The sequence below is a fragment of the Ambystoma mexicanum genome, chromosome 1p, assembly GCF_040938575.1.
Source record: "Ambystoma mexicanum isolate Mex_15411 chromosome 1p, UKY_AmexF1_1, whole genome shotgun sequence".
Lineage (NCBI taxonomy): Eukaryota > Metazoa > Chordata > Amphibia > Caudata > Ambystomatidae > Ambystoma > Ambystoma mexicanum.
This window is the reverse complement of record NC_090921.1, coordinates 1,093,397,696-1,093,422,911: the sequence shown is the minus strand read 5'-3', so window position 1 is coordinate 1,093,422,911 and position 25,216 is coordinate 1,093,397,696. Positions and strand designations below refer to the sequence as shown.

The 25,216-nt window shown below is 44.1% G+C and overlaps 1 protein-coding gene across 1 annotated transcript in view; it reads right to left on the bottom strand.

The window, feature by feature from the left end:
* Positions 1 to 25,216, bottom strand: part of LOC138448430 (NACHT, LRR and PYD domains-containing protein 12-like) — a 434,278-nt gene that overhangs the window by 374,338 nt on the left and 34,724 nt on the right. Inside the window, exon 2 of the mRNA XM_069604690.1 lies at positions 13,605 to 13,685. Coding sequence (XP_069460791.1) covers positions 13,605 to 13,638 — 34 coding nt within the window. The 5' untranslated portion in view covers positions 13,639 to 13,685. The remainder of the gene's footprint in view (positions 1 to 13,604; positions 13,686 to 25,216) is intronic.

Sequence of the window (25,216 nt, the reverse complement as noted above, 5' to 3'; positions counted from 1 at the left end):
TGTCATCTTTTAGGAGCCTTTCTCTTGTTGCCATTTTTCTGTCAGCAGACCAGAATCCAGTTTTCCCTGTAATTCGGATAAAAGCTGAGGAATATTTTCTGTGTCCGTCCATTTATAGTCCGTGCCATTATGTTCAAATGAAAGGGAGAAAGGAAAGCCCCACCTGTATCTGATTCCTTTCTTAATCAGCCAAGATGTCAGTGGCCTGCAGAATTTCTAGCGTGCTAAGGTTCCACTCGATAGATCCTAGAACACTTTAATCTTTGAGCCTTCATATGAGGTATGCTTTGTTCTTTCCCTATTCAGAATCACCAGTTTGTCATTGTAGCAATGGCATCTCGGCAACATCAACTTTGGGTCCTTGGGGGGACCTCTTATACTATGGATGTGAGCAAAGAATATCTCCTTCCCTCCGTTGGGTTCAGACAGAAACTGCAGAACGTCCACCATTTGCTTTTTCAGTATCTTGTCACCTGTGTAGGGGATTCCCCACACCCTGATGTTGTATCACCGCTCCCGATCTTCCATGTCCTCCATTTAGAGGACAAGGTCTTTATCTCTTTCCTCCAGGTTTTTAATTTGGGTGTCTAGGAGCACTTCCAGAATATTTGCTGACATTGATTATTCTCCTTCAGCTTCAGCCGATCCTCTCTACTTTGTCTATCCAATCCTTAACCTCTGACAAGCACACCTGGAGATCTGTTCCAAGGGCTTTAATTTCCTTGAGGATATTTTGGGTATCTGCTGTGGTGGTGGTCTGAACGCTTGGGGGTGGGTCCCTCGGGTCCCTTTCATACCCCCATGTGATGATATGTCTGCTATTTTGAGTGCCTGAGCTGAAGTTGCAAGGGAGGGGAGTTCACAAGGGTAGTGATCTTGGAAAGGGACCATGTAGGCCCCTTGGTCCCATAACTATTTCTCCCTGTCCCTCGACCTGATGTGCCCTGAAGAAGGACACCTTCGCACAACCCCAACCCCCAAGCAGACCACTGATGTTGGGTCCAGATTCCGTCCCAGAAATGTGCTGTCATTTGCTGGTTTTCTTTCCTCTTCCTATGACTAGCCCAGTCTGAACACAGGGGTTTCCTGAACACTCACCCCTGATGGAGAGTGCCCACAGCCTGGGCTCTGCTTGCCCGCCTCTGTCTGGAAGTCTTCCTGCCGATCTCTATTCCGATGGATGCAACGAGAAGGCAGGGCTCATGTCTGTACCATGCTCCGCTAGGTCTTGTCTCCTTTTTCAGACTGCAATGCTGCATACATGCCCCACAGCTCTGGCAGATTGGCTCGAGCTGCTTTGTAGATTGTCAAGCCTCTGGGTCTCTCAAGGTTTGCAGACAAGGACCCACCTCCACTTCGGTTGTCACCAAACCAGGCACAAAAATCATCCATGGCCAGGTATGAAATACACCATGCCGGGCCCAAGATTACTTTGCTCTGCAGCAGGCAGTCTCCTCGCGCCCCCAAACTTTATCCATGGCTGGAGAGTCTGCCCAATTGGTTGTTAATCTTCTTAGCTGCCTCCACATAATATGGTGGACATTATTAAAGGTGCATTTCGTAGGCGTACAGTCTCAGGCTGCCATCTTTCCTATGGCCTCAGATGGTCTCCCCCCTACTCTCTTATAAAATAATTGGTACAACATTTAGAGTGTCCATGGCCAAGGCCAAGACTAGCGTGACCAAAGAAACACTAGTTTAACAAAACACTTGGAATTCAGTGAAAAAACATTAGTTAAGGAAGATTTAAGGTGATCTGATTTATTGCAAAAATTATTCTTGACATTCAACAGACTCAGCGTCCCTCTCCTGTTGCAAAGTCCATGAGCACAAACATCATATCACAGATGCAGAGGCTTTGCTGGGGGGGGGCAAAGGGGGCTATAGCCCCTGGTATTTTGGTTGTAGCCCCGGATAGAATCTCAGGAGCTACAACCAAAAGGCCAGCTAGCCCCCAGTCCCAACAGTTCCGACATTAGCATAGCCCCGGGTCTTTTCCAGAGCTAGCAACACACCTGCACAGAAGGGATTCAAAATGAGATATAAATGGTATGATGCAGGACACTGTGTTAAGCTGCTAATCCCTTCCCACATGCAATGAATTTGAAGGGTTTTGTTGCAATAAATCTGCTCACCTTAAATCTCTCTTAACCAAAGTTTTTTTCACTGGGTTCATTGATGAGCATCTTAACTCGGCGTCCCTCAACTGTTGCAAAGCCCATGACTACATACATCTCATGACAGAGGGAATTCAAAAGGAGATACAAAATGGCATCATGAGGGGCGTCATTGGTGGGGGGACACCTAGTTAAGATGCTCATCACTTCCCACCTTGGCTGAGTTTTGTTGCGATAAATCTGATCACTTTCTCTCTCTCAACTAAGGTTTTTCACTGTATATACATTATTTTCATATCCTGGCATGTCCTCAAAATTGATAAGGATCTGTCTTAATTGTTACCAATAAATCCCAGCATCACATATAGGAGATCCCCTTCCTTTAAAGACAAAGTCGTGTCATGTTATCTGTCCCCAGTGGCGTCAGTGAAACTAAATTGGCTATCTAGAAATCGTGTGTTTTTTTTTAAATGTCAAAAGTGTAAGGGGTGCCCATACGCAGTGCCACAGTTGAAATTCGAACATCATGTGATACAGACCACTGATATTATTTGTTTTTAACATCACACGTGACACTGAGTTCGTAGTTTATGTTTTGAGCTGTCTGTGTAAAACGTGGTATGTGAGCAGCACTGCCTGCAAGTTAGACATCAGGATCTTGCAGCACATGCGGGCCATCAAGCACGCTGACTTTTCTTACCCAATACCAAAGCATTTTCAAGAGCACCATGGTGGTATGTTAGATGGCTTTTTCCTTTTTCGGAGTGAATCATGTGCCTAGACACCGCAGAGGTGGGGCCAGAACCATGAAGTTTCGTCAACTAAAAAACTAAATTGATCATTGATTTTTAAACTAAAGCCCCAAGAGGACACAATATTTATGAGGAACTGTTTACCTTTATTGGAGTCTATGTAAAAATAGATATTTGACTGGGATGATTTTTAAATAATTATTGTCTTCTTAAGTGATAATGGGGGTACATTGTTTGTCCTTATTGATTTGCTTGCAACTAAATGCATTAGTATGAGTAATATCAACCTATTCATGCTTGTTTGCACTTTGCATTGTACTGCATAATCATTCGTTTTTCTTCAAGCATATTGCACTTTAGTGGATATATGTAATTACTAGCTATTAAACAAATCTCTAATGTGTTCATTAAATAAGTATGGGGACCATGCACATTAATTTATATATCTTTGTACAATTGGATATCTGCACATACCCTAATGTGAGAAAAAACTTTTTCTGCACAATAATGTGTGTACTAAGGCCAGGCACTATGTACTTTATCCGATGCGTTGTTGCACAATTGCAGATTTGCACAAGTCCAAATGTGAACCAGACTGCTCAGATCCTCCCAACAGCCAGCGACTACTCACCACCAAATTCAAACGGAAACACCCAGGTGGCTCAAGTTTCCCCTCTGTCTTAGCTAACCTCTGCAACAATCTCCCACTCCATGTACACTCTGAGACGTCCTACCAACTCTTCAGAAAAAAACAAAAGACTCACTTGTTTAACTAATCAGCATCTTTCACTGGCTTGAACTATACGTACCTAAGCAAATGTACCTACCTATGTAACTAGCGCCCAGGTGCCTGAGGGCTTGGTGGGCTGCTATAAATGATAAAATAAATACATAAATAACTATGCACTATCTACTTTAATGCCCAAAGGGTCTTTGTTGGCATTTACATTACATACTGATTTGTTTACAATTGTATGCGCTATGCATTTCAGTAGGTAAATTAATTACTGGCACTATGCATTTTATTCCATGCATTATTGCACATTTGCAGAATTGCACAGACTCTGATGTCAGAAATCTTCATTATTGTTTAATAACAATGCACCATGCATATTAATGGCTTATGGGTATTACCGCTACAGACGCAAGATCGTAGGTGTACATATTTTATAATGTTATGCTTATACTGTGTAACCATGCTCTCAGCATGTAACTATGCAATGTTCACTTTACTTTATGAATTTATTTGCACTTGTGCTGATTAGCGCTGACATCACTGCGAATCCAGGCTTGTTCTGAATGCACTTACATATTGGCGAATATTTGCGCAAGTTCAGAGTATAACATAGAGTGTGGGTGTTTTTCTAATACAGTTTTATTTGTATATATTTTATGTGGCATTCATAAAAGTTGCGCAGTTGAAGGCACCCGCTTTCAAATATACATGTGTTGAATAATCTCAGCCAAAGAAGGTTTCTTTAAGAGCGCATTTCCACAGCCTTTCAGTATTTGGAATGTTAATAATAGGTAAATCTAATGCTTTATAAGGATAGCAAATACTAGGCAAATATGGCCACCAGATTCTGCAAACCATACAGTGGTTGTTCTGGCCATTTAAATGTGCGCTCGGGATAGTTTGTTTTGTTTGAGCAATCGCCTGGCAGGGTGTGCCACGCGTTACATGTTTTTGTCTCCTGACTTGTTGCTAGGTTTTTTTTTTTTAATGTTTAAGAAAAATCTTTCATCTTTTTTAATGAAAATTTTGGAGTGTCGAGCATCATTTCTGATGGTAAAGCAGAGTGCGTCCTATGCACGTTTGTGTGCATTTTCTTATATATACATATGCACAGTTACAATATATAGGCGCCCGCAAGGGTAACATACTGCCTTTGTGTCTGTATCAGACCAACCTGTGTGTTTTATTATGAATATTCACAATATATATTATGGACTTCATGTTTTCCTTAGTATATTTATGTACAGCGGAATCGACCGGTGTATGACAGAAACACACCATAGAGGCGCCCGCAAGGGTTACATACAGCCTCAAGTCACAGCACATGGGCGCCCGCGAGGGTAACATACTGCCCATTTGTGCTGTATTACATCAATTTATGTGCTTTAGTATAAATATTTTTAATATTTCTGATACTTTTGATATATATTAATGACAGTTTTATGCCCCTCTTCCCCCCCTTCCCTATCCCCTTCTGCGTTTTTTAGCGTTTTTTGTAGCGCTTTTCAGCGTTTCTCAACAAATTTCTGTGGAGTTGTTGCGATCTGAGTAGGATAGAACATACCATAGAGGCACCCGCAAGGGTTACATACAGCCCCTAGGTCAAATTACCAACTACTTGTGATTTTGCAATATGCACTTTATATTATGCATTTTATTGATAGCACTCAGCACTTTGTCAATTAATAGTCCTTTAATGTTTACATAGCACACAGCACTTTATTACCTATGAAACATCTGCATATTTCAATTTTGATGTCTGCAACATGTTTTTTGTAAACTTTTTTGACACCACATTTCAGTTCATGCTGAGACACTGTGTCGGCCCACTAGGGCTGAATTAAACAAACCTAGTACAATAGAAGACGATGTACAATCGTTTCTCTTAATTTCGTTGGCATTGGCGAACACTAGGATGAAAATACATCATTTTATACCAGTAATTTCAGGCAAATTGTCCATCCCCAACCCACATGGGATAATTGGTTTGATATGACAAAAGCGTTTCGAATTACTATAGTGCCTATAATAAAAAAAAAACACTGTGTCTCTCATGAATGCACTGAAATGGGTGGTCATGCAAGTTCCAACATGGCTGCATTCTTGTCTACCACGTGTTACTTTACTTAAGTGCAAAACATTGAAAAAGGACTTATACACTTTTTTTCTATAACACTACAGTCCTCTCTCTGTGTCACATACCAGACGAAGCCCGAGTAGGGTGAAACGCGTCGTTCCTTTCTTGCATCTAAGACCGTTGCTGCCTCCTTTGTCCATGTATTTCAAATAATAAAGGACACTTTGACTGCACGGTACACAAGCCTGTGTGTGGATTTGTTGGAGACATCCAGTCTTTCGCTTTTATCACAGCCGGAGTGCCGATGTAATTCGGATTGTTTTCCAGTCCTTTTCTACATATATATATACATATATATATATATACATATTTGCAAATCGAGATTGAGAGGCGGATGAACCACCATTCCTTTGAGCAGCACCAGAGACATCATTTAGGGGTCGCCAGAGGTCGCAACTGCGACCTCTGAGGTGTCCCTTGCGACCTCTAAAAAAAAAACTTGTTTGCTTTTTTTGTGTGTGTAATGCAAGCTCCTGGGCTGTGGCCAGCACCATGTGGCTCTTTACGTGTGGAGTGGCTGGCTTTCTTGTTTGTTCAGGCCCCTTAAAAAAAAGAATAAAAATAAGAACAGGAGTGCCACAAGTCTAACACTTTCAGAACTGACCCTAAATAAGAAAGAATAGGAATATCAAATAATGTGTCTTTCTGGAATTCTATACAATAATTGCTAGACTCATTTAAGGTTTATTTCAGGCACACTTCAGGGGGTGAGTCACTGATTTAGTCAGTTCTTAAACGCCTCAACTCAGCCTTTCATCCTTCTGAGGTCGATAAATGAGTACCAATGCAGGTTGGGTGATATTGGGTAATTTTTTTTCTGATATAAAGTGCTTAAGCGTAAGTGCTATGTAATAACACATCATTATCATTTGGTCATGGATGTCTGCTTGCATTCACAGTCATTTGGTAATATGGGTCTATACACACTGATCTTAACGATACATATGGCGATCCATTCCTGTATGAAATGTACATCACATTATAGTGATATCGTAACCATATTTTTCGTAGTGTACAATGCTATGTGATGCCACTTCCTGATTTGTCAACGGGTGAAAGGTTGTGTTCCATCTCTTCCTGCGATATCACTTCGGGTTGGGGTCGAATGACACCACTTCCTGTGATGTCATCAGGGGTCAAGGGTCATGTGATGTCACTTCCGCTACCCCTGGCATTTTGGTGAAATGACGTCCCTGAGCAGCACTCCCTTCGATATGGATTCCAACTTGTTAACGGCCAAATGCAAAAAATATCTTGAAAAAACCAACTCATAAACTGCGAAAAAATCGTAGAAAGTATCAAACTTTATTTAAATGCATGCAGTTTAAAAAAAGCTCCCCAAAGACAACAGTGGGTGCCAGAAAGGCTGACTGACGTGTTTCGCCACACACTTGTGGCTTGCTCACAGTAACTCCTCCCTAGACAGGAAGCCTATTTCAACACATGACAATAATCATGAACAGTGAAAAGGTGACTATTACTAGCATATTTTATTTTGGTCAGCCATATTTAGAGAGACTAGAGAACGGCATGAGATAAGCAATATGCTTTCAGAACAAACCTTCTATACCCGATAGATACTAATAAGATCAATTAATTAGTACTCCATTCTCTAGCATTTTTCTAATAAGGCATAATTCATAGTTTGTGATTAACATGTTTACCAACCGGTATTAGTTCTTACGTGGCTGACCAATGCATTGCGATGAACAGTGGCAATTGCATAGCATAGAATAGACAATTATACTTTGGCACTGGCTTCAGTGTGCTTACTACAGAGTTTGGTTAAAATGCTCCAAATGCTAGGCTGATGTTCACATATTATTCCATTTGTATCAATTTGGAAGTGCATCGTATGTAATGTGACCAAAAACTGCTCATATACCTTGCCATATTGTTGTAGCAGATCACTACTCTTATTGATAGTAATTGCATAGTGCTTTTATTCAACGTATAGTAGTCACAAAAATACATGATAGACAATACTTTCTCTGTCTGTATAAACAATACACATTACATCTTCAAAATTATATGTATGTAAAAATGCTCCACCCCAGTATTATCAATCTACACATATCTCACAATAAAGTGCAAGTGCAATGTGCAAATATGCGGATACTAATATCCTGATACTAAGATCTTAATACTATTGAGTACCCCTATAAAATGTAATTCAATACGATTGTTAATTTTAAAAAGTACAAAGTGCTCCTCCAATAAGCAGCAACTAGGATATTTATATCCAACTTTCATAATTGTAAACATATCATATACTAAAGTGTAAATGCCTTGTGCATAGCTCTCAACCATTTCTGTTGCAAAGGCGCGTGAAATCAACCGATTTTGTTTTTGGCGGGTGAGACACCCATTGGAAGGAATGGGCTTGCAGGAGGCTTGGCGGGTGAGTCAGCCCTTTGCAAGTGGATGACACCCGCCAAAAGCGTGTGAGTTGAGAGCTATGCTTGTGCAAGTATACATAGGGGGAACTTTCATCCAACAGTGTAGTTATAAACACATTGGGCCTCATTACAACTCTGGCGGTAGCCATGCCCTTATTAAGGGCACGGCTGCCGCCGGAGTTGCATTTTCTCTGGCACCCGCGAATGGGCAAGAACCGGGTCATGCCGAGCTCGGCGGACCCAGTAATTGCCCGTTTGCGGGTGCCAGAATCAAGGGCCTCCCGATCCCCATTCTGCCCCATAAGGCTGAATGGGGATGGGGAGGTTGGATGCAACGGCACATACAGAGTTGTGCCGGTGCATCCGGTGACCTCTGCTCGCGGGTGCGTTACACCCGCTAGGAAAAACCTGGCGGGTGAAACTGCACCCGTGAGCAGAGCATGTAGTATGGTGGTCCGGGAACTACGGAACTGGCATGCTTACCGGTACCGTAGTTCCCGGACCGCCATGCTTGTAATGAGGCCCATAATATAATAATATATATATAGGGGAGCTACACATCTTTACAACTTTACAGTCAAAAGACGAATAAGCAACATGGGAATGCAAAAGTGCTTAAAAATATAATGCACCCTGCCTTACAGTTATAAGTCATTATAGTTATAAGGTAGACAACTTAGCTTAAACAGTCCTTAACTAACCAGATAAGTAAATCCAATGTCCCAATGAGTTCAATCAAAAGATTAAGTTCCCGGGATGGAGTTTAGGAAGTTCTAAAGATCCGCTGCATAAGATTTGTCTTCAGACAACGGCTAAGTTAAATGTAAGTTCAAAGCACACTTTCAGGAAAACAAAGATTAGGTAAAAAATAGGGGCACTCTCCCAATTCCTACATTCTAAGAGTTACATAGTTAGGAAGGGTAGGCCAGAACACAACCACCCATGGACAGATAAGCGTAGCGTTTAGGGAGCAAACCTTGCACTCATTGTGGCAGATGGAGCAGCCTAATTAAATGTGCTGGCAACTTGACTGTATGTGCATACTAACTTTGCCCCTATTCTGCAGAAATTGTTGGAAATGTAGATGGACTCTGTGAATATCCATTTCGATGATTGTATTATTCTGATAAACAGGTCCTGGGTTGAATGGGACAACAGGGTCGTGCCCATACACCATGCTTGACTCATATCAATGGTCAAAACCAACAAAATTGGGGGAACAAGAGGAACTCCCATTGACAGTTTTTTCGATTTCATCTACCAGGAACGGTGCGCTTAGATCAGAGGGGCACAGGCTCTTGTACCCTCAAGATGGTGAAGCCCAATGACTCAACAGAGGCTTGATATAGAGTCTACAATGAAGACAGGCCAAGGGGGTAAAGAGCTTGTTGCTGAATTATTTCCTTTGGTCCATAACCCTTCAGGGCCACCACCCACTCCTGCTCATGTATAACAGCTAACTGGGACAGTGGCCTGGCTCTGCAATCCTCTGGCAAGTATATCCTCCCCAGTTGTGTACTGACTCATGCCCCAATGAATGTAAAGGTTGTCAATGGTACAAAGGTTGACATTTGCAAGTTGGCCAGGAGTCCAAGAACCTGAAGAGTCTTATTAGCCAGAGGTACACCTGCCAAAGCCTTAAAACAAAAGGGGCAGAAATGAGCCCTTACTTAGCAGTAATCTTCCCCCGTGCCACCAATATCTTGGCGAACACAGCAGGGTAGATGAGAGATCAAATGATACCACCTTAATTGGAAATGTATGTCCCAAAACTGCACCTTAGAAACTGTTGATGGACCAGCCGCAGCGATCAGTACATACTGAAATTCCAGGGCCTCTAGGAAATGCCACACGTGAATGAGTGGAATGATATTCTGCAGTGATACCATTTGAATGGTTTGTGCCAGAAGAATCTCTTGATTTTTTTTTTTATTTGTGACAGGTCTCATCCAACATTATGGCTTCCTTACCACAAATGGTATAGAGTATATCCACAACCTTTCTTCAGAGGGTGGAACTAAACAGAATGCTTCTTTTATCGGTACGCTCTTTACCACTGATCTAATATTTCATTCTGGGCGCCATGGCACTGATGTCTTAATGATTGTCTGGTTTTGAAGTAGGCAGATAAGGTCTACAGAATACTCTGAATACCCGTAGGACACATTTGTCCGACAATGCCCTTTGCTGTTCATTGACTAAACAAACATAGTCAACCTCCCACTAGAGGCTACAACAAAAGGCCCTGACTGACTGACTAGTCATGTCTTCAGAGGTTCTGGGGAAGGACTGTTTGGGGTTTGTCAGCAGTGGGGGTTCCCGACCATGATCACTTCCTGAAAAGGGACAATTAAAGCTGCATTCACAATTGTTGAAGCTTGTCTACCTCGCAGGGACAGGAAGGAGCAGGGCCAGGCCAAGCCCTGTTTTCAATGGATGGAGCATTTTCCATTATAACAGGTTTCATTAACTTCTCAAGTTGAGGATACAGTGGTTTAGTGCCAGGCTCCTTTGCGTTCTCTCTGCCTTCCAGCTTTTCATCTGTCTTGCTGCTACAAACAAAAGTGATGCTGCGGCCAACGTGCAAAGGAAGCAGCATGTCACATGAGTCAAAAAGCTTGCACATAGCTCCATAGTACCTAACCCTGAAGAATGCTCGTCTACCTTCTGGGGGGCTTCAAACAGCTGTTTTACTCACACTTTGGTTACAAACGTCCCAACTGCCTAATCTAAGGGCAGTGAATCAGAGTCAATAGCATGGTATGCCCTCCTTATATGGGGCCACAGGCTCAGGGAAACCCATCGCTAACGTGTTGCAATACGTCAGTATACTGGGTGCCTTGGGCCCCTGGCTTCAAGCGCAGGAGCTTCAGTGTAGGCCTCATGCAATTTCACCCTATTGTGCTTACAGGAAGGTAGGACATGCACTGTGCTGACAGAATGCTGTGGCAATAGATTGGCTGATATCATCCTGCAGATCACTTGGCGATAGCGTAACTGCAGCTGGACAAGAGGCCTGGGAGAGAGGTTGTTCTTCTTGCGGTGAGCTGCCAGGGCTTCTCTTGCATGAGAAACCGACGCGTCCTGATTTTTAAATGACAGATATATAGGCAGATGCCCTCGCTTCTATGCATTGTAAAAGTATTGCCATGGCCTGGGCTTGCTGAGGCACTGGCATCACCATGGTGAATTCCACAAAGTGCCTCCAGAGCACCATGATGCAATCGGGCAGGGCCGCGGGCGCTAGCTGCACCTGACTGCTGCATTGAATGACACTAACATCCCAATGCCTGATGGTAGCCTACACACCAGTACCTAGAGGGGGCCACCCTTAGTCTGCTAGAGCAGGGAAGAATGGATGGGAAAATAGGATGCCAATATGCTGCAGAATCAGCAGCCAGGTACAAATACATATGCAAAAGAAAATATTTTTGCAGCATAGAGTGTGATAAATTCCTTTACAAATCAGGATGCGGTAAAACATAATTTTATAAGTGGCAAAAATGTCTATTCTGTTTACAGGGTGAGGACCCATTTCAAAGAGAAGGACCGTGACTCTGGAAGCAGATTAGGAGGCAGCGACAGTACTGTCATCCAAAGCTCCCTTTTCATGCTTCCAGTCGTCAACAATAAATGTCAATATATCCACTGTATAAATATGTACATGCAGGCTGTGCCCAATTTATACCACTGTAATAACATCTTATAATTCTGGCAGAGTGCAATATGTATGGCAGTTTTGCCATTGTAAGAAAACATTTTCATGCTGGTTGTGCCCAATGTATAACAGCATGGCTCTGTAGGAATTCATGTTCTTGGTAGCTGGGTCCAATATATGCCAGTATTGCTACAAGAAAACCTTTCATGCTGTCTCTCCCCAATGTATGCCAGTACTGTCACTATAAGAACACATTTCCATGCCCAATATTGTCAGGGTAAAGCAATTTCATGTTGGCTGTGCCCAATATATGACAGTATTGCCACAGCAAGAGCAGTTTCATGCTGGCTGAGCCCAATGTATGCTAGTATTGTCACTGTAAAACGTATTCATGTTGGATGTGTCCAATGTTGCCACCTTAAAACATTATCATGCTGGTTGGCCCAATATATACCAGTTTTGTCACTGTGACAACGCATTTTCTTTCTAGCAGTGTCCAATATTGCCACTGTAAAACATGTTCCTGTTGCCTGTGCCCAATATATGCAAGTATTGCCCTACAAAATATGTGTCATGCTACCAGTGCTCTTTTGAATTCCTCTTCACCAAGGTGACCTTGCTGAAAGTTACATGTTTAGGGGCTAGTAAGAGCACCAAAGGCTCCCCACTCCCCCAAACACACCCTCATTACGAATCAGGCGTTAAGGGGTGAACGGTGCCGTAAACGGCGCCGAACCTTAACGCCTGATTCCGAGGTCCCTTTGCGCCATGGTGAGTTTAACGCCTGCTTTTTGCAGGCGTTAAAATCCATGGCGCTAAGGGACCATGGTGCTAATTACGCCACCGTAATTTACGGTGGCGTAATTAGCGCCTTCCCCACTCCCATTATACCCTATGGGGCAAAAATGGGAATGGGGAAGGGTAAAATGGGAAATGGGGATTTACCCCTACACTCACCTTGGAATGGGGCGGTAAATCCGCCATCCACCATGGTGTAAACATAGTTTACACCATGGTGGTAAGGGTACGACCCAGGCGGTAATTTACCGCCTGGGTCGTAATGAGGCACACGGTGTCTCTGCCCATATCTCTCCCCCCTCTCTCCCCCTTTCTCTCTCTCTTTCTCTCTCTCACACACACACACAAAAAGATTGTTCGCCCCCCCCACATCAATGCATGTCCTTGCATGCACATGCTGTCTCCTAATAGTGGCTGTTCACCGCTTTGTGACAGGCGCACACAGACATGTTTCTCTAGGCCTCTCCATCCAAGGTCGGCCTAGAGTACCAGCACTGCCAACCAGGCGAGAGGCTCAAAACCATCTCCTCCCTCTGCCTCTGCAGAGGTTTGGGTATGGTCAGCTCTCTGACAGAAACAACAGTCTGTTTGAAAGGCAGGTTAAGGGTGGAATCAAGACCTCTCTATAGAGAGACAGGTGTGCTGCAATATTAGCCCACCAGGCGACCCTTTGCCCCCAGCGTGTGGAATCCCTATGCATGTGAGCTGGGGTTAGCACAGACAGCCGTCCTCATACCATATCCACAGTAAAGAGAAACCGTTCCCATGAGTTGGGGATCCAATGTTAAGCCTCTTGTCACTCCTGTTCCTTGTCTCTCTTACGGTGGTGCCTAGACGGAGCTGGATATCGCCTTCGCCCTACTGTGCAAGACCCCACTCTGAACAACATATGCACAACAAACACAGTGAGTTCAGCTATGGGTCATGCTGCTTATTTCTGGAGGACATTTAAGGCTGCAATAATTACAATGTCGTAAACACTGAAATAGTAAAGCCATTACACTAACTTTCACCCAATTCGCGGCCTTGTTTGGCAGCCATCTTCTGTCCTCACAGTGACATTATCTCAGCATAGCATGTAGTTCATCCTGAAAGCAAAATAAATGATGAGAGATATTTATATGTTGTCATGCAAACTCTTTACACCAAGATGCAGTGTGCAAAAATGCATGAAGGCACTTCTTCTTATAACATTTTTAACAAAAAAGGCACACAATCAGCGGAACCGACATCAGCACTAACATACATTTATTTTGAGGAATGACAGAAACCAACAAAACATATTAAGTAAGCCAGTATTTTGTGGGTTTGTTTTTATTTATTTTACAAAACGTATGTAGTGCTTTTATCCAAAGCGCTGGACATAATGACACTTGGTGCAACAAATGCAAGGGAAAAAGGCAAAAACCAAGCCATAACACATCTCACAGGACAGGATATCTAGGATGGAAATAATGAAGAAGACGCCTCATCACGAGTTGGGCAGTATCCCAGCGGTAATACCGCCCAAATGTAATAGCATTAGCGCCAGCCGGTCCAGCCTTATTACTGCCAGATCTTGGGTTGGGTATTAACGGTAAATCCCCATTCCCCATTGGGTCCAAAAGACCCAATGGGGAATCTTCAGCACAAATACAGTGCACTAATACAGCCGGCGGTAATTATGCCGAAAACAGGGTGCTAAGATGTAAAAAGCTGGAGGTAAAATAGTCTATTTAGCGCCCAACTCGGGATAGGGCCAGGCCTTAAATGCAGTGGTAGAACGATTCACACATCCACAAACTCGGTCACAAATCTCCAGGGTGTTTTACTCCACTCCTCTAGCCTGTAGCACACAACAGCCAAACCGTTGTCCTCCCGCGGAATAATAGCATCAGTTGTCTTCTTCTTCGTGCCAGGGCTGTACTCTCTTCCTTACTTGTGTATTTCTGCTGAGAATTCTTTTTCGGGTTTTGACCATCTTTCTAGTAACCCAGGCTTGGGGTTGAACTTCCCATCTCTTTTTATTTCTTTTGGTTTCCCCTAATGTGTTTTAGCTTTTTGGCTGCTTCTGAGTAGGCTTGGGCTACGTGAATAGCTGTTTGTAAGGAGGGTTGCTGTAGTACCCCTCGTTGTAAAGGTGGAGGGAGGGAGCTAATGAAATGCACTAATGCAAGGGCCTCAAGGACCTCTGCTAGGGTTTTATTACCTAACCAAATAGCGAGGGTTTTCTGTACTCTGAAATTTAACTAGGGTGGGCTTTCATTCGGTAGTAGCTGTATGTCTCAGAATTTGTATCTATAAAAGCTATCCGTTTGTCCCATCCATTCTAATAAAGCCTGCGTTATATCAGGAAAAGGAGTAGTCCCTAAAGGATTGACGTTTTGAGAAGAGGCCTGTAGATCTCCTTTTAACAATGGGGCCAAATAAAAAGTTTTCAAGCCTACGCCCCAGTTAAATTGTGTGGCTAGTCACTCAAAATTGACAAAGAATGCACCTACATCTTCTCCTTCCTGATAAGGTTCTAATACCCCATGAGGAACTATACGAGGTGGAGGATTGAACATTACTTGTTCTGCGCCTTCTTGGAGTCATTAGTCTACTTGCATCTGATGGGATACCAAGCGTTCCAAGAGGGTACTCATACTGATGTCAGGTTCAGGTGAAGAAACAGTAATCACTTCTGGCTTCTTCCATCTCATTGGAATCTTGGCTATTTTCTCTGATCTCTTCTTCTTGGTATGAATCGTGCAGTAGCTTGCATTAGTAGGTTTTACAACCTCCACTAAGGGAACTAGGGACTTCTGTTGCAAGGCATGTTTTATGGCTAATAGACCAATTGGGAGTAGTTGGTCTATGGGTGTGGCCACATATTCTCAGAAGGGTAAGTTTTTTCTCTATTTCGGGACCATTCATCCCACTCTGACACCATATGTGATGGGTCAGAAGAAGGACGCAGACTCTTTAAGGACATTTTTCAGCAAGGTTTACTAAATATTATGGTGAATCCTAACTATCCCGATGGCTATGGGATATCCCCTACCTAAAGGAATAACTAAGGTGCTCATCAGTCGTCTTTTCCAATGCCGAAAAAGAACATGCCCACCATCTAAAAACAAAAACACTATCTGGCTCCACGTTTTCCTGTGGCTCCGCCTCTTCCCAGGTTCATGTTACCAGGGTACCTCTTCTGCTTGGGGATGCCTTACTCTCTCGCTTCTCATCTCCCTTTTCACCTGATACTTGACGAGTCTTCGTCATTCAATTCACTGGTCTCAGTGGATTGGTCACTTGTATTTAAAAATACATTTTCTCTTTCTTCGGAAAAATATCATCATTTATCTTCTTCTTCAGCCCAGTCCTGATAGTCCACAGGATTTGACAGACCCATATATGCCATCACGTTTACTGGTCAAGGGAGTTCCTCACAGGAACGGGAGTCCTTGTCCCCGAAGGGGGAGTCTCTCCCGGTGAGGTTCCACTTGCCTCTAACCCTAGGGAGGGTGTTGCAGAGCAGGGTCATCTCCCTAGCATCATGTGGTGGGGCTCCCCCTTGGGGAGAAGGGACGAATGTCCTCGATTCATCACATTATCCATCCCAGACCTCACAGCAGCCATGCAGTCCGCAAGGTTTGATGCAGCAGATGACCCGTCATTATCCAGGCATAGCAGAATTTGTATATCATCTGATAAAACAGTATTTCATACATCTGTGTCAGATGCAGAATACATCAATCATCTACAGTTCTATGATAACTCCTATTTGAGCCACCCGTTGTTTGCTCCAACAACTTCCATACCATCAAGTGACTATCATGAACCTTCACCCGGAAAGTCCACAGTTATCTGCACCTGAGTTTTGCTAGCTGCTATTTCTCTCCATTGGGATCTGTTTCTCTTAGTTCCCACTGTTGCTTGCTCCTGGATGTCTTCCACTATTGCTTTTCTCCACCGTGGGTTGTAATTTTGTACTGCATGAGGTCCGATGTCCAGGGTTTAGGCCTACTCTGGGGAGCTCTGGGATTTTCGCTGCAGTGACCATATTTCAAGGTTCACCACTATGAGGACACCTACATGACTACATCGAAGAAGATACTTCAAATACCAGATACTTCATTCTGGTCTCCACAATCTTTTGCCCTAACATTCTCAAGCTGTTCTTTCCACCTCATAATACTCACACCAAATAAACAACCCACACAGGGCAATTTAACACGCCTCACAACATGCAGCAAAACATCAGATCCCTACATCCTTCCGAACTGGTATAAAAATCATAACTAACATACAGAAGAAAGGCATACAAGGCTCCTATCTGTATCCAGATACCTCAAGTGTTCTCGACAAAAACGACCTAGAAACGCACTTTCCCAATTATGTTCCTCCTAGCCATGACAAAGAAAAAACAGGAAGTCCATCTCCACAATAAATGCCAGTACTGGCCTGTAGAACCCGTTTGCATGCTGTCAGTCCCCACCAAGTTATGTTTTCAATGCTTACCGGTAATATCATTACTCTGAATCCAAGCCTTCTGAGTCACAGTCTTTACACTTTGAGGTAAGTTCTTATTCCAAACACTTATAAAGTGATTCCTGAATGCCTCCTGATGGTTTTGAGGAATTAGTGGTACCCTTGAGTTACAAAATGGTTTCCTTTTTGTTTGTTTTTTAAATTCCAACCTTTTCCTACAAAGGAAGGGAACTTGTCACCAGACTGGTAATAACAATAATGCCTGCGTGTGCTGGGACACACAGGTCTGTGATGAACAATGGGTTGGACAGGACGTAATGACGATTAGCAGTATGTATTAGAAAACATAACTTCTCATCCTCCTTCCTACTTATGGTGCTTTATATTTGAGGGTATATCGAGCAGGACCCACTCAAAAGGAGCCCAGAGTCACACACACTTACTCTGAGAATCTGAAACACACTTCTTTGTATATGCATGTACATTACAAAACGGATCAAGTAAAATGAATGATTTAAAGTTCAGACCGGTTGCCCCGAACACATTGAAAGTGACTTACATACAAATGAGCGATAGTACAGGACAAATATCATGGAACGTACTTGACCTAGGAAGGGCTAGTCCAACACCCTGGGGTATGCCATAATGATTGTGAGGCAGAGCCCTCTACTTAATGTACTCACCAATCGTTCTTTACCTCTGTCAGATGACCAATAAGTCACAGACATTGATTCTAGAACACAGCCAGTCTTGTGATCTAATCAAATTACTTAGGCCCTACAATCATATAATATGTTTATAGCCATTTCCTCTGAGCAAGTGGACCAGGCAAAAATTGAGGTGATGAAATGCCTTGCCCCATGTAGAAGGATGAAGGAATTTAAAGCGGGAACCCAGTAGCAGGGAGTAGGAGACCCTTATTGGGGAGCAAATGAAAGTAAGGCCATTGAGTCACCCGCATCATTAACTAAACCACAAGAAAGAGACCTTATCTGGTAATATTTGGGGGCTTCTGACAGTTCAAAGGAAAATGACTTGATTGTAAAGAGTACCAGGGTTAAATGACCACAGGGATTGGTGTACGAGCAGAGGGCCTCGATTTATCAAAGCCATGCAGTAGCAGGCTAGACAATAACGCCACTGGGCACACACTGTTAACATTTTCATGGCATGCACACGTTGCCATTCATTGACTTCTTAGGGTCAAGCTAGTCAAGCCCAGATCAAGACCTCCTTTCAGGGAAGGCCTTATCACAGTCCTGCACATTCACCCTGATGTTTAGAGAGCCCTTTTAGACATGTGATCAATGCCTCCAATAGATTAGAAGGGAAGAGGGTCCCACACAGTCTGTTGAATCACAGCAGTGGGTTTACTAGAGCACCCTCTCCATTGCAACGCAAGGCTTACTCGTCTATTTGGGCTCAACTCAATGCTGATGGGTGAACCATAGTCTCAAAGGATGCACCAGAGCCAGACTTAACAATCAGGGAAACTCAGACATTGCTGCAAGGCTGAACCCAACAAGATCACTGCCACGCCTTCCGTCTGAATATTTATAAACACCTTGGAAAGCAGTGCAGTCTGCGGGAATGGATATAGAAGACCTCCTGATCAAGTAAAGGAGGGGACACCCATCATCCAGACTTGAATGGGTGAGAGATTGGAGGAGAACATTGAATGCAGGGCATCTGTCTTGGATTCAAAGAGGTCTCACCATGGGGCACCCCAGCTTCCTGACAGCTAAGCAAATATATGAGGATGATGGCTTTGGTCATGATAGGCAGACATACTCAGCTCAGTAGGTCCACATGCCCATTCCCATTCTGGGGAAGACGCCTTGCTGGCAGTGCCAATAGAATCTCTTCTGCCTAGTGGTCTATTCTGTGACCTGCTGTTCTAGCAGTGGGCTCATTGTATTCATGTGCCTAATTGCATGAGCTGGCAACTTGACTGTCTGCGCATGCTAACTTTGCCCCTATTCTGCAGAAATTGTTGGAAATGTAGATGGACTCTGTAAATATCCATTTCCAATGATTGTATTATCCTGATCAACAGGTCCTGGGTTGAATGGGACAACAGGGTCACTTCCCACACACCATGCTTGTCTCCTATCAATGGTCAAAACCAACAGAATTGGGGGAAGAAGAAGAACTGCCATTGACAATGTTTTCCATTAAATCTACCAGGGGCAGTGGACTTAGATCTGAGGGGCACAGGCTCTTGTACTCTCAGGATGGCAAAGCCCAATGACTCCACAGGGGCTCGATAAAGGCTCTACGATGAAGACAGGCCCAGGGGGTAAACAGCTTGCTGCTGAATTATACCCACTCCTGCTCATGTATAACAGCTAACTGGGACAGTGGCCTGCTTCTGCAATCCTCTGGCAAGTATATCCTCCCCAATTGTGTACTGACTCATGCCCCAATGAATGTAAAGGTTTTCAATGGTACAAAGGTTGACATTTGCCGGTTTTCCAGGAGTCCAAGAACCTGAAGAGTCTTATTAGCCAGAGGTACACCTGCCAAAGCCTTAAAACAGACGGGGCAGAAATGAGCCCTTACTTAGCAGTAATCTTCCCCCGTGCCACCAATATCTTGGCGAACACAGCAGGGTAGATGAGAGGCCAAATGATACCACCTTAATTGGAAATGTATGTCCCAAAACTGCACCTTAGAAACTATTGATGGACCAGCCGCAGCGATCAGTACATACTGAAATTCCAGGGCCTCTAGGAAATGCCACACATGAATGAGTGGAATGATATTCTGCAGTGATACCATTTGAATGGTTTGTGCCAGAAGAATCTCTTGATTTTTTTTTTGATTTGTGACAGGTCTCATCCAACATTATGGCTTCCTTACCACAAATGGTATAGAGTATATCCACAACCTTTCTTCAGAGGGTGGAACTAAATAAAATGCTTCTTTTATCAGTACGCTCTTTACCACTGATCTAATATTTCATTCTGGGCGCCTTGGCACTGATGTCTCAATGATTGTCTGGTTTTGAAGTAGGCAGATAAGGTCTAAAGAATACTCTGAATACCCGTAGGACACATTTGTCCGACAATGCCCTTTGCTGTTCATTGACTAAACAAACATAGTCATCCTCCCACTAGAGGCTACAACAAAAGGCCCTGACTGACTGACTAGTCATGTCTTCAGAGGTTCTGGGGAAGGACTGTTTGGGGTTTTTCAGCAGTAGGGGTTCCCGACCATGATCACTTCCTGAAAAGAGATGATTAAAGCTGGATTCACAATTGTTGAAACATGTCTACCTCGCAGGGACCGGAAGGAGCAGGACCAGGCCAAGCCCTACTTTCAATGGATAGAACATTTTCCATTTGCCACAAGTTTTCTTCATTAACTTCTCAAGTTGAGGATCCAGTGGCTTAGTGCCCATGAATGGGAGATAAAGTGCCAGGCTCCTTTGCGTTGTCTCCGCCTTCCAGCTTTGCATCCATCTTGCTGCTACAAACAACAGTGATGCTGCGGCCAACGTGCAAAGGAAGCAGCATGTCACATGAGTCAAAAAGCTTGCACATAGCTCCATAGCACCTAGCCCTGAAGAATGCTCGTCTAGCCTTTGGGGGGCTTCAAACAGCTGTTTTACTCACACTTTGGTTACAAACGTCCCAACTGCCTAATCTAAGGGCAGTGAATCAGAGTCAATAGCATGGTATGCCCTCCTTATATGGGGCCACAGGCTCAGGGAAACCCATCGCTAACGTGTTGCAATACGTCGGTATACTGGGTGCCTTGGGCCCCTGGCTTCAAGCGCAGGAGCTTCAGTGTAGGCCTCATGCAATTTCACCCTATTGTGCTTACAGGAAGGTAGGACATGCACTGTGCTGACAGAATGCTGTGGCAATAGATTGGCTGATATCATCCTGCAGATCACTTGGAGATAGCGTAACTGCAGCTGGATGAGAGGCCTGGGAGAGAGGTGCCGGTAGGACTGATAAATCAGATTCATCTACAGCCTACTCCTTATTGTTGTTCTTGCAGTGAGCTCCCAGGGCGTCTCTTCCATGCAAAACCGATGCACCCTGCTCTTTGAATGACATGCCCTGGGCTGCCAGAGTCACTGGCATCACCATGGTGAATTCCACAAAGTGTGTCCAGAGCATGCAATATTCACCATGATGGAATCAGGCAGGGCTGCGGGCGCTAGCTGCACCTGACTGCTGCACTGAATGACACTAACATCCCAATGCCTGGTGGTAGCCTACACACCAGTACCTAGAGGGGGCCACCCTTAGTCTGCTAGAGCAGGGAAGAATGGATGGGAAAATAGGATGCCAATATGCTGCAGAATCAGCAGCCAGGTACAGATACATCTGCTAAATCAAGCATACATACTACTGAAAACCACATAGAGGATACCTCTTTTAGTAAGCAAAGGGGGAAATAAATGAAAAGAAAATAGTTTTGCAGCATAGAGTGTGATAAATTCCTTTACACATCAGGATGCAGTAAAACATAATTTTATAAGTGGCAAACATGTCTATTCTGTTTACAGGGTGAGGACCCATTTCAAAGAGAAGGACTGCGACTCAGGAAGCAGATTAGGAGGCAGCGACAGTACTGTCATCCAAAGCTCCCTTTTCATGCTTCCAGTGGCCAACAATAGATGACAGTATATCCACTGTACACATATGTACATGAAGGCTGTGCCCAATGTATGCCAGCTTGCAACTATAAAAACATATTTTTATGCTGGTTGTGCCCAACATAGTCCAACATGACACTGTAATAACATTTTAGAATTCTGGCAGAGTGCAATACGTATGGTAGTTTTGCCATTGTAAGAAAACATGTTCATGCTGGTTGTGCCCAATATATAACAACATTAAGCTGTGTCCAATATATGCCAGTATTGCTGAAAGAAAGCATTTCATGCTGTCTCTCCCCAATGTATGCTAGTACTGTCACTATAAGAACACATTTCCATGCCCAATATTGTCAAGGTAAAGCAATTTCATGTTGGCTACGCCCAATATATTACAGTATTGCCAAGGCAAGAGCACAGTGTCATGCTGGCTGATCCCAGTGTATGCTAGTATTGTCACTGTAAAACGTATTCATGTTGGAGGTGCCAATGTTGCCACCTTAAAACATTATCATGCTGGTTGGGCCAATAAATACCAGTTATGCCACTGTGAGAACACATTTTCTTTCTAGCAGTGCCCAATATTGCCACGGTAAAACATGTTCCTGTTGTCTGTGCCGAATATATGCAAGTATTGCCGGTTTATGGTATTTCCATCTAATGCCATTGCATCTAATGCCATTCCATCACATTTTTTCCATCTAAAAACTTAGCATTTAACGCATTTTTTTATTTTCTAAATTTTTTGGGGGGTTTTTGAGCCCCTCCCTCAAACCCTGTTTTTTACCCTTTATAATGCACCTAAACAAAAATTAACCCTTTACACCCCAATAATATGCATTAGATGCAAAGTTTTTAGCTGGAATGCCATTAGATGCAATGGCATTAGATGGAAAGACCAGATACCGTATTGCCCTGTAAAAAATGTTTCATGCTACCATTGCTCTTTTGAATTTCTCTTCATCAAGGTGATCTTGCTTAAAGTTACATGTTTATGGGTAAGTAAGAGCACCAGAAGGCTCCCCACTCCCCCAAACACACACTGTGTCTCTGCCCAGGGGTGTTGTTAGGTCTGGAAAAGATCAGGGGCTAAGCTAATGTCGAGATTGGCGGGACTCAGGGCTAGCTATAGCCTTTTGATTGTAGCCCCGGAGTTTCTATCCGGGGCTACAACCAAAAGACCCGGGGCTATACCCCCCAGTCCTCCCTAGCAACGCCTCTGTCTCTGCCCATGTCTCTCTCCCTCTCTCTCCTTTTCTCTCTCTCTCTCTCTCTCTCTCTCTCTCTCTCTCTCTCACACGCACACAAAAAGATTGTTAGCACCCCACTTCAAAGCATGTACTTGCATGCACATACTGTCTCCTTATAGTGGCTGTTCACAGCTTTGTGACAGGCACACGCTGACATGTTTCTCTAGGCCTCTCCATCCAAGGTCGGCCTAGAGTACCAGCACTGCCAACCAGGGGAAAGGCTCAACACCAGCTCCTCCCCTGCCTCTACCGAGGTTTCGGCAGGGTCAGCTCTCTGACAGAAAAGACAGTCTGTGTGAAAGGCAGGTTAAGCGTGGAATCAAGATCTCTCTATGTCTTGGTGTGCTGCAATATTAGCCCACCAGGAGACCATTTGCTGCGTGGTTTATGCAGGTCGGATAACTTGCGAGTGAGCGAGGGACCGGTAGGCAATTGAAGTGCAGGTCCAGCTTAAAGTATAGATGATAGACAACTACGATAACCGGAAAGCTGAAAGGATTTTGTGAATACCGAATTGTAATGAAATGAAACTGACAAGGCCAAGGAAGGGCCAGGTAGCAGCCCTGTCTGAACTGCTGGCTCGTGCAGAGGGGTCCTGGCTTAGCAGTTCGGGCTGTGCTGCTCCCATGGGTGGCAGTATTTGACTGATTTGCATATGGCTGTACCCCTTTTGCAATGGTGCAGACAGGCTAAAATACGGTGGTGTGGAAGGTTGCCCAGAGCAGTGCCAGTGGTTCAGATTAATTCAAAACCTTCCATACATGCCTTTTTTGGTTATCGTGTGTCTCCCTATGTGAAAGAGGGTATGCCCAGACGGGAGTCCCTTGCGTGCTGCGCCATATGGAACCAAGCTGCACCTCACTGATGAGGCCCAACAAGGCCCAAACATGTCTAGGGTTGATTGTGTTTCTGTGTAGAGGGGACCTGGCCTAGCAGTTCAGGCTGGGCTGCTCCCATTGGTGGGAGTAGACTGATTTGCATATGGCTGGACCCCGTTTGCAATGGCAAAGACAGGCTAAGAAACAGAGGTGTGGAAGGTTGCCCACAACAGTGCCAGTGGTTCAGATTAATTGAAATCCTTCCAGCCATCACTTTTCTGTTTATAGGCACTATACAACAACCACAGCAAGGCAGATGCCGCTGTTTGTCAGAGCACACCAACTTAACCCAAGACCAGGAAAGTAATCAACCCAGGAGGGCACCTGCCCCTGGAATATATCACAAACCCAAATCCAAAACAGAGGCACAACACAACAACCACAGTGAGGCAGATACCACTGCGCATCAAAGCACATCGACTTAACCCAAAACCAGGAAAGTAGCCAAGCGAGAAAGGCATCATTATTCCGTCACTGTTTGACACCAACTGCAAAGGAAGAAAGGTCAAGAGTGGCCCGTGAGATTTGCGACTTGACGATCTTTGGTTGCTGTTGGTTGCATGTAGTTGCACGTAGCAAGGTTCATTCCTCTAGCCTTCCTCATGCAGTTCTGATACAGACTTGCTGCATGAGTGTTTCTTGCGAGTTAGAAAGCTGCAAGACTAAGTCCCTTTTCCGAGACAGGTGATTATGATCAGAGTTTGATGATCTTTGAATCACCCTCTGTTAAGTATGGAGAGGTCTGCACTCTTGGGACCCTAGTCGCCGGCTGAGAAGCTGAAGGGCGATCGGGCTGACGAATGTCCTGGCATCCAGGGGGGTGTTGACTACTTGAATACCTTATAGGACGGCAGGACACATTTCTGTTTACAGTATAAGTACTCAGTCTGCAATGTTGTGCTGCAGACTGTGCTGTGCTGTGCAGTGCTGGTCCCGTGCCCTCCTGTAGGCTCGTAGAGGGGAGCAGTGTCTGATGGTTATCCCTGGTGGCTAAGTGTTTGGCGTGCGATATTCCTGCCTGTAAGCAAGATCAAAAACAGCTGACAGTGCGCCTCTAGGGCAGCTTAAGTGCAGAGTCTGCAGTCTGCAACTGCGTGTCACTAGAGCACTGCTTCCTGCAGTTTGGCAACCAATTAACTTACTACTGTTTGGGGCTGTGGTATCCTGGAAAATTCAACCTTGGTCACTTTGTTTGCCTTTCTTTGCTGACGCTGGTCGTTGAATTTTTGCGCAGTATCTTGGTTTGTCATTTTTCATTTTATAACTGTATGTGCAATCCTTTTCCCAGCCGTTGATTGATTCTTTTAACAAAGCCTGCAATCAGAGCTCTGCTGACCAGGATAATAACACTACACTAGTGGAGGCTAAATATACAAAAGGATCAGTATCTAACTTTAGACAACATAGAAGCCCATTACATAAAATCTTGG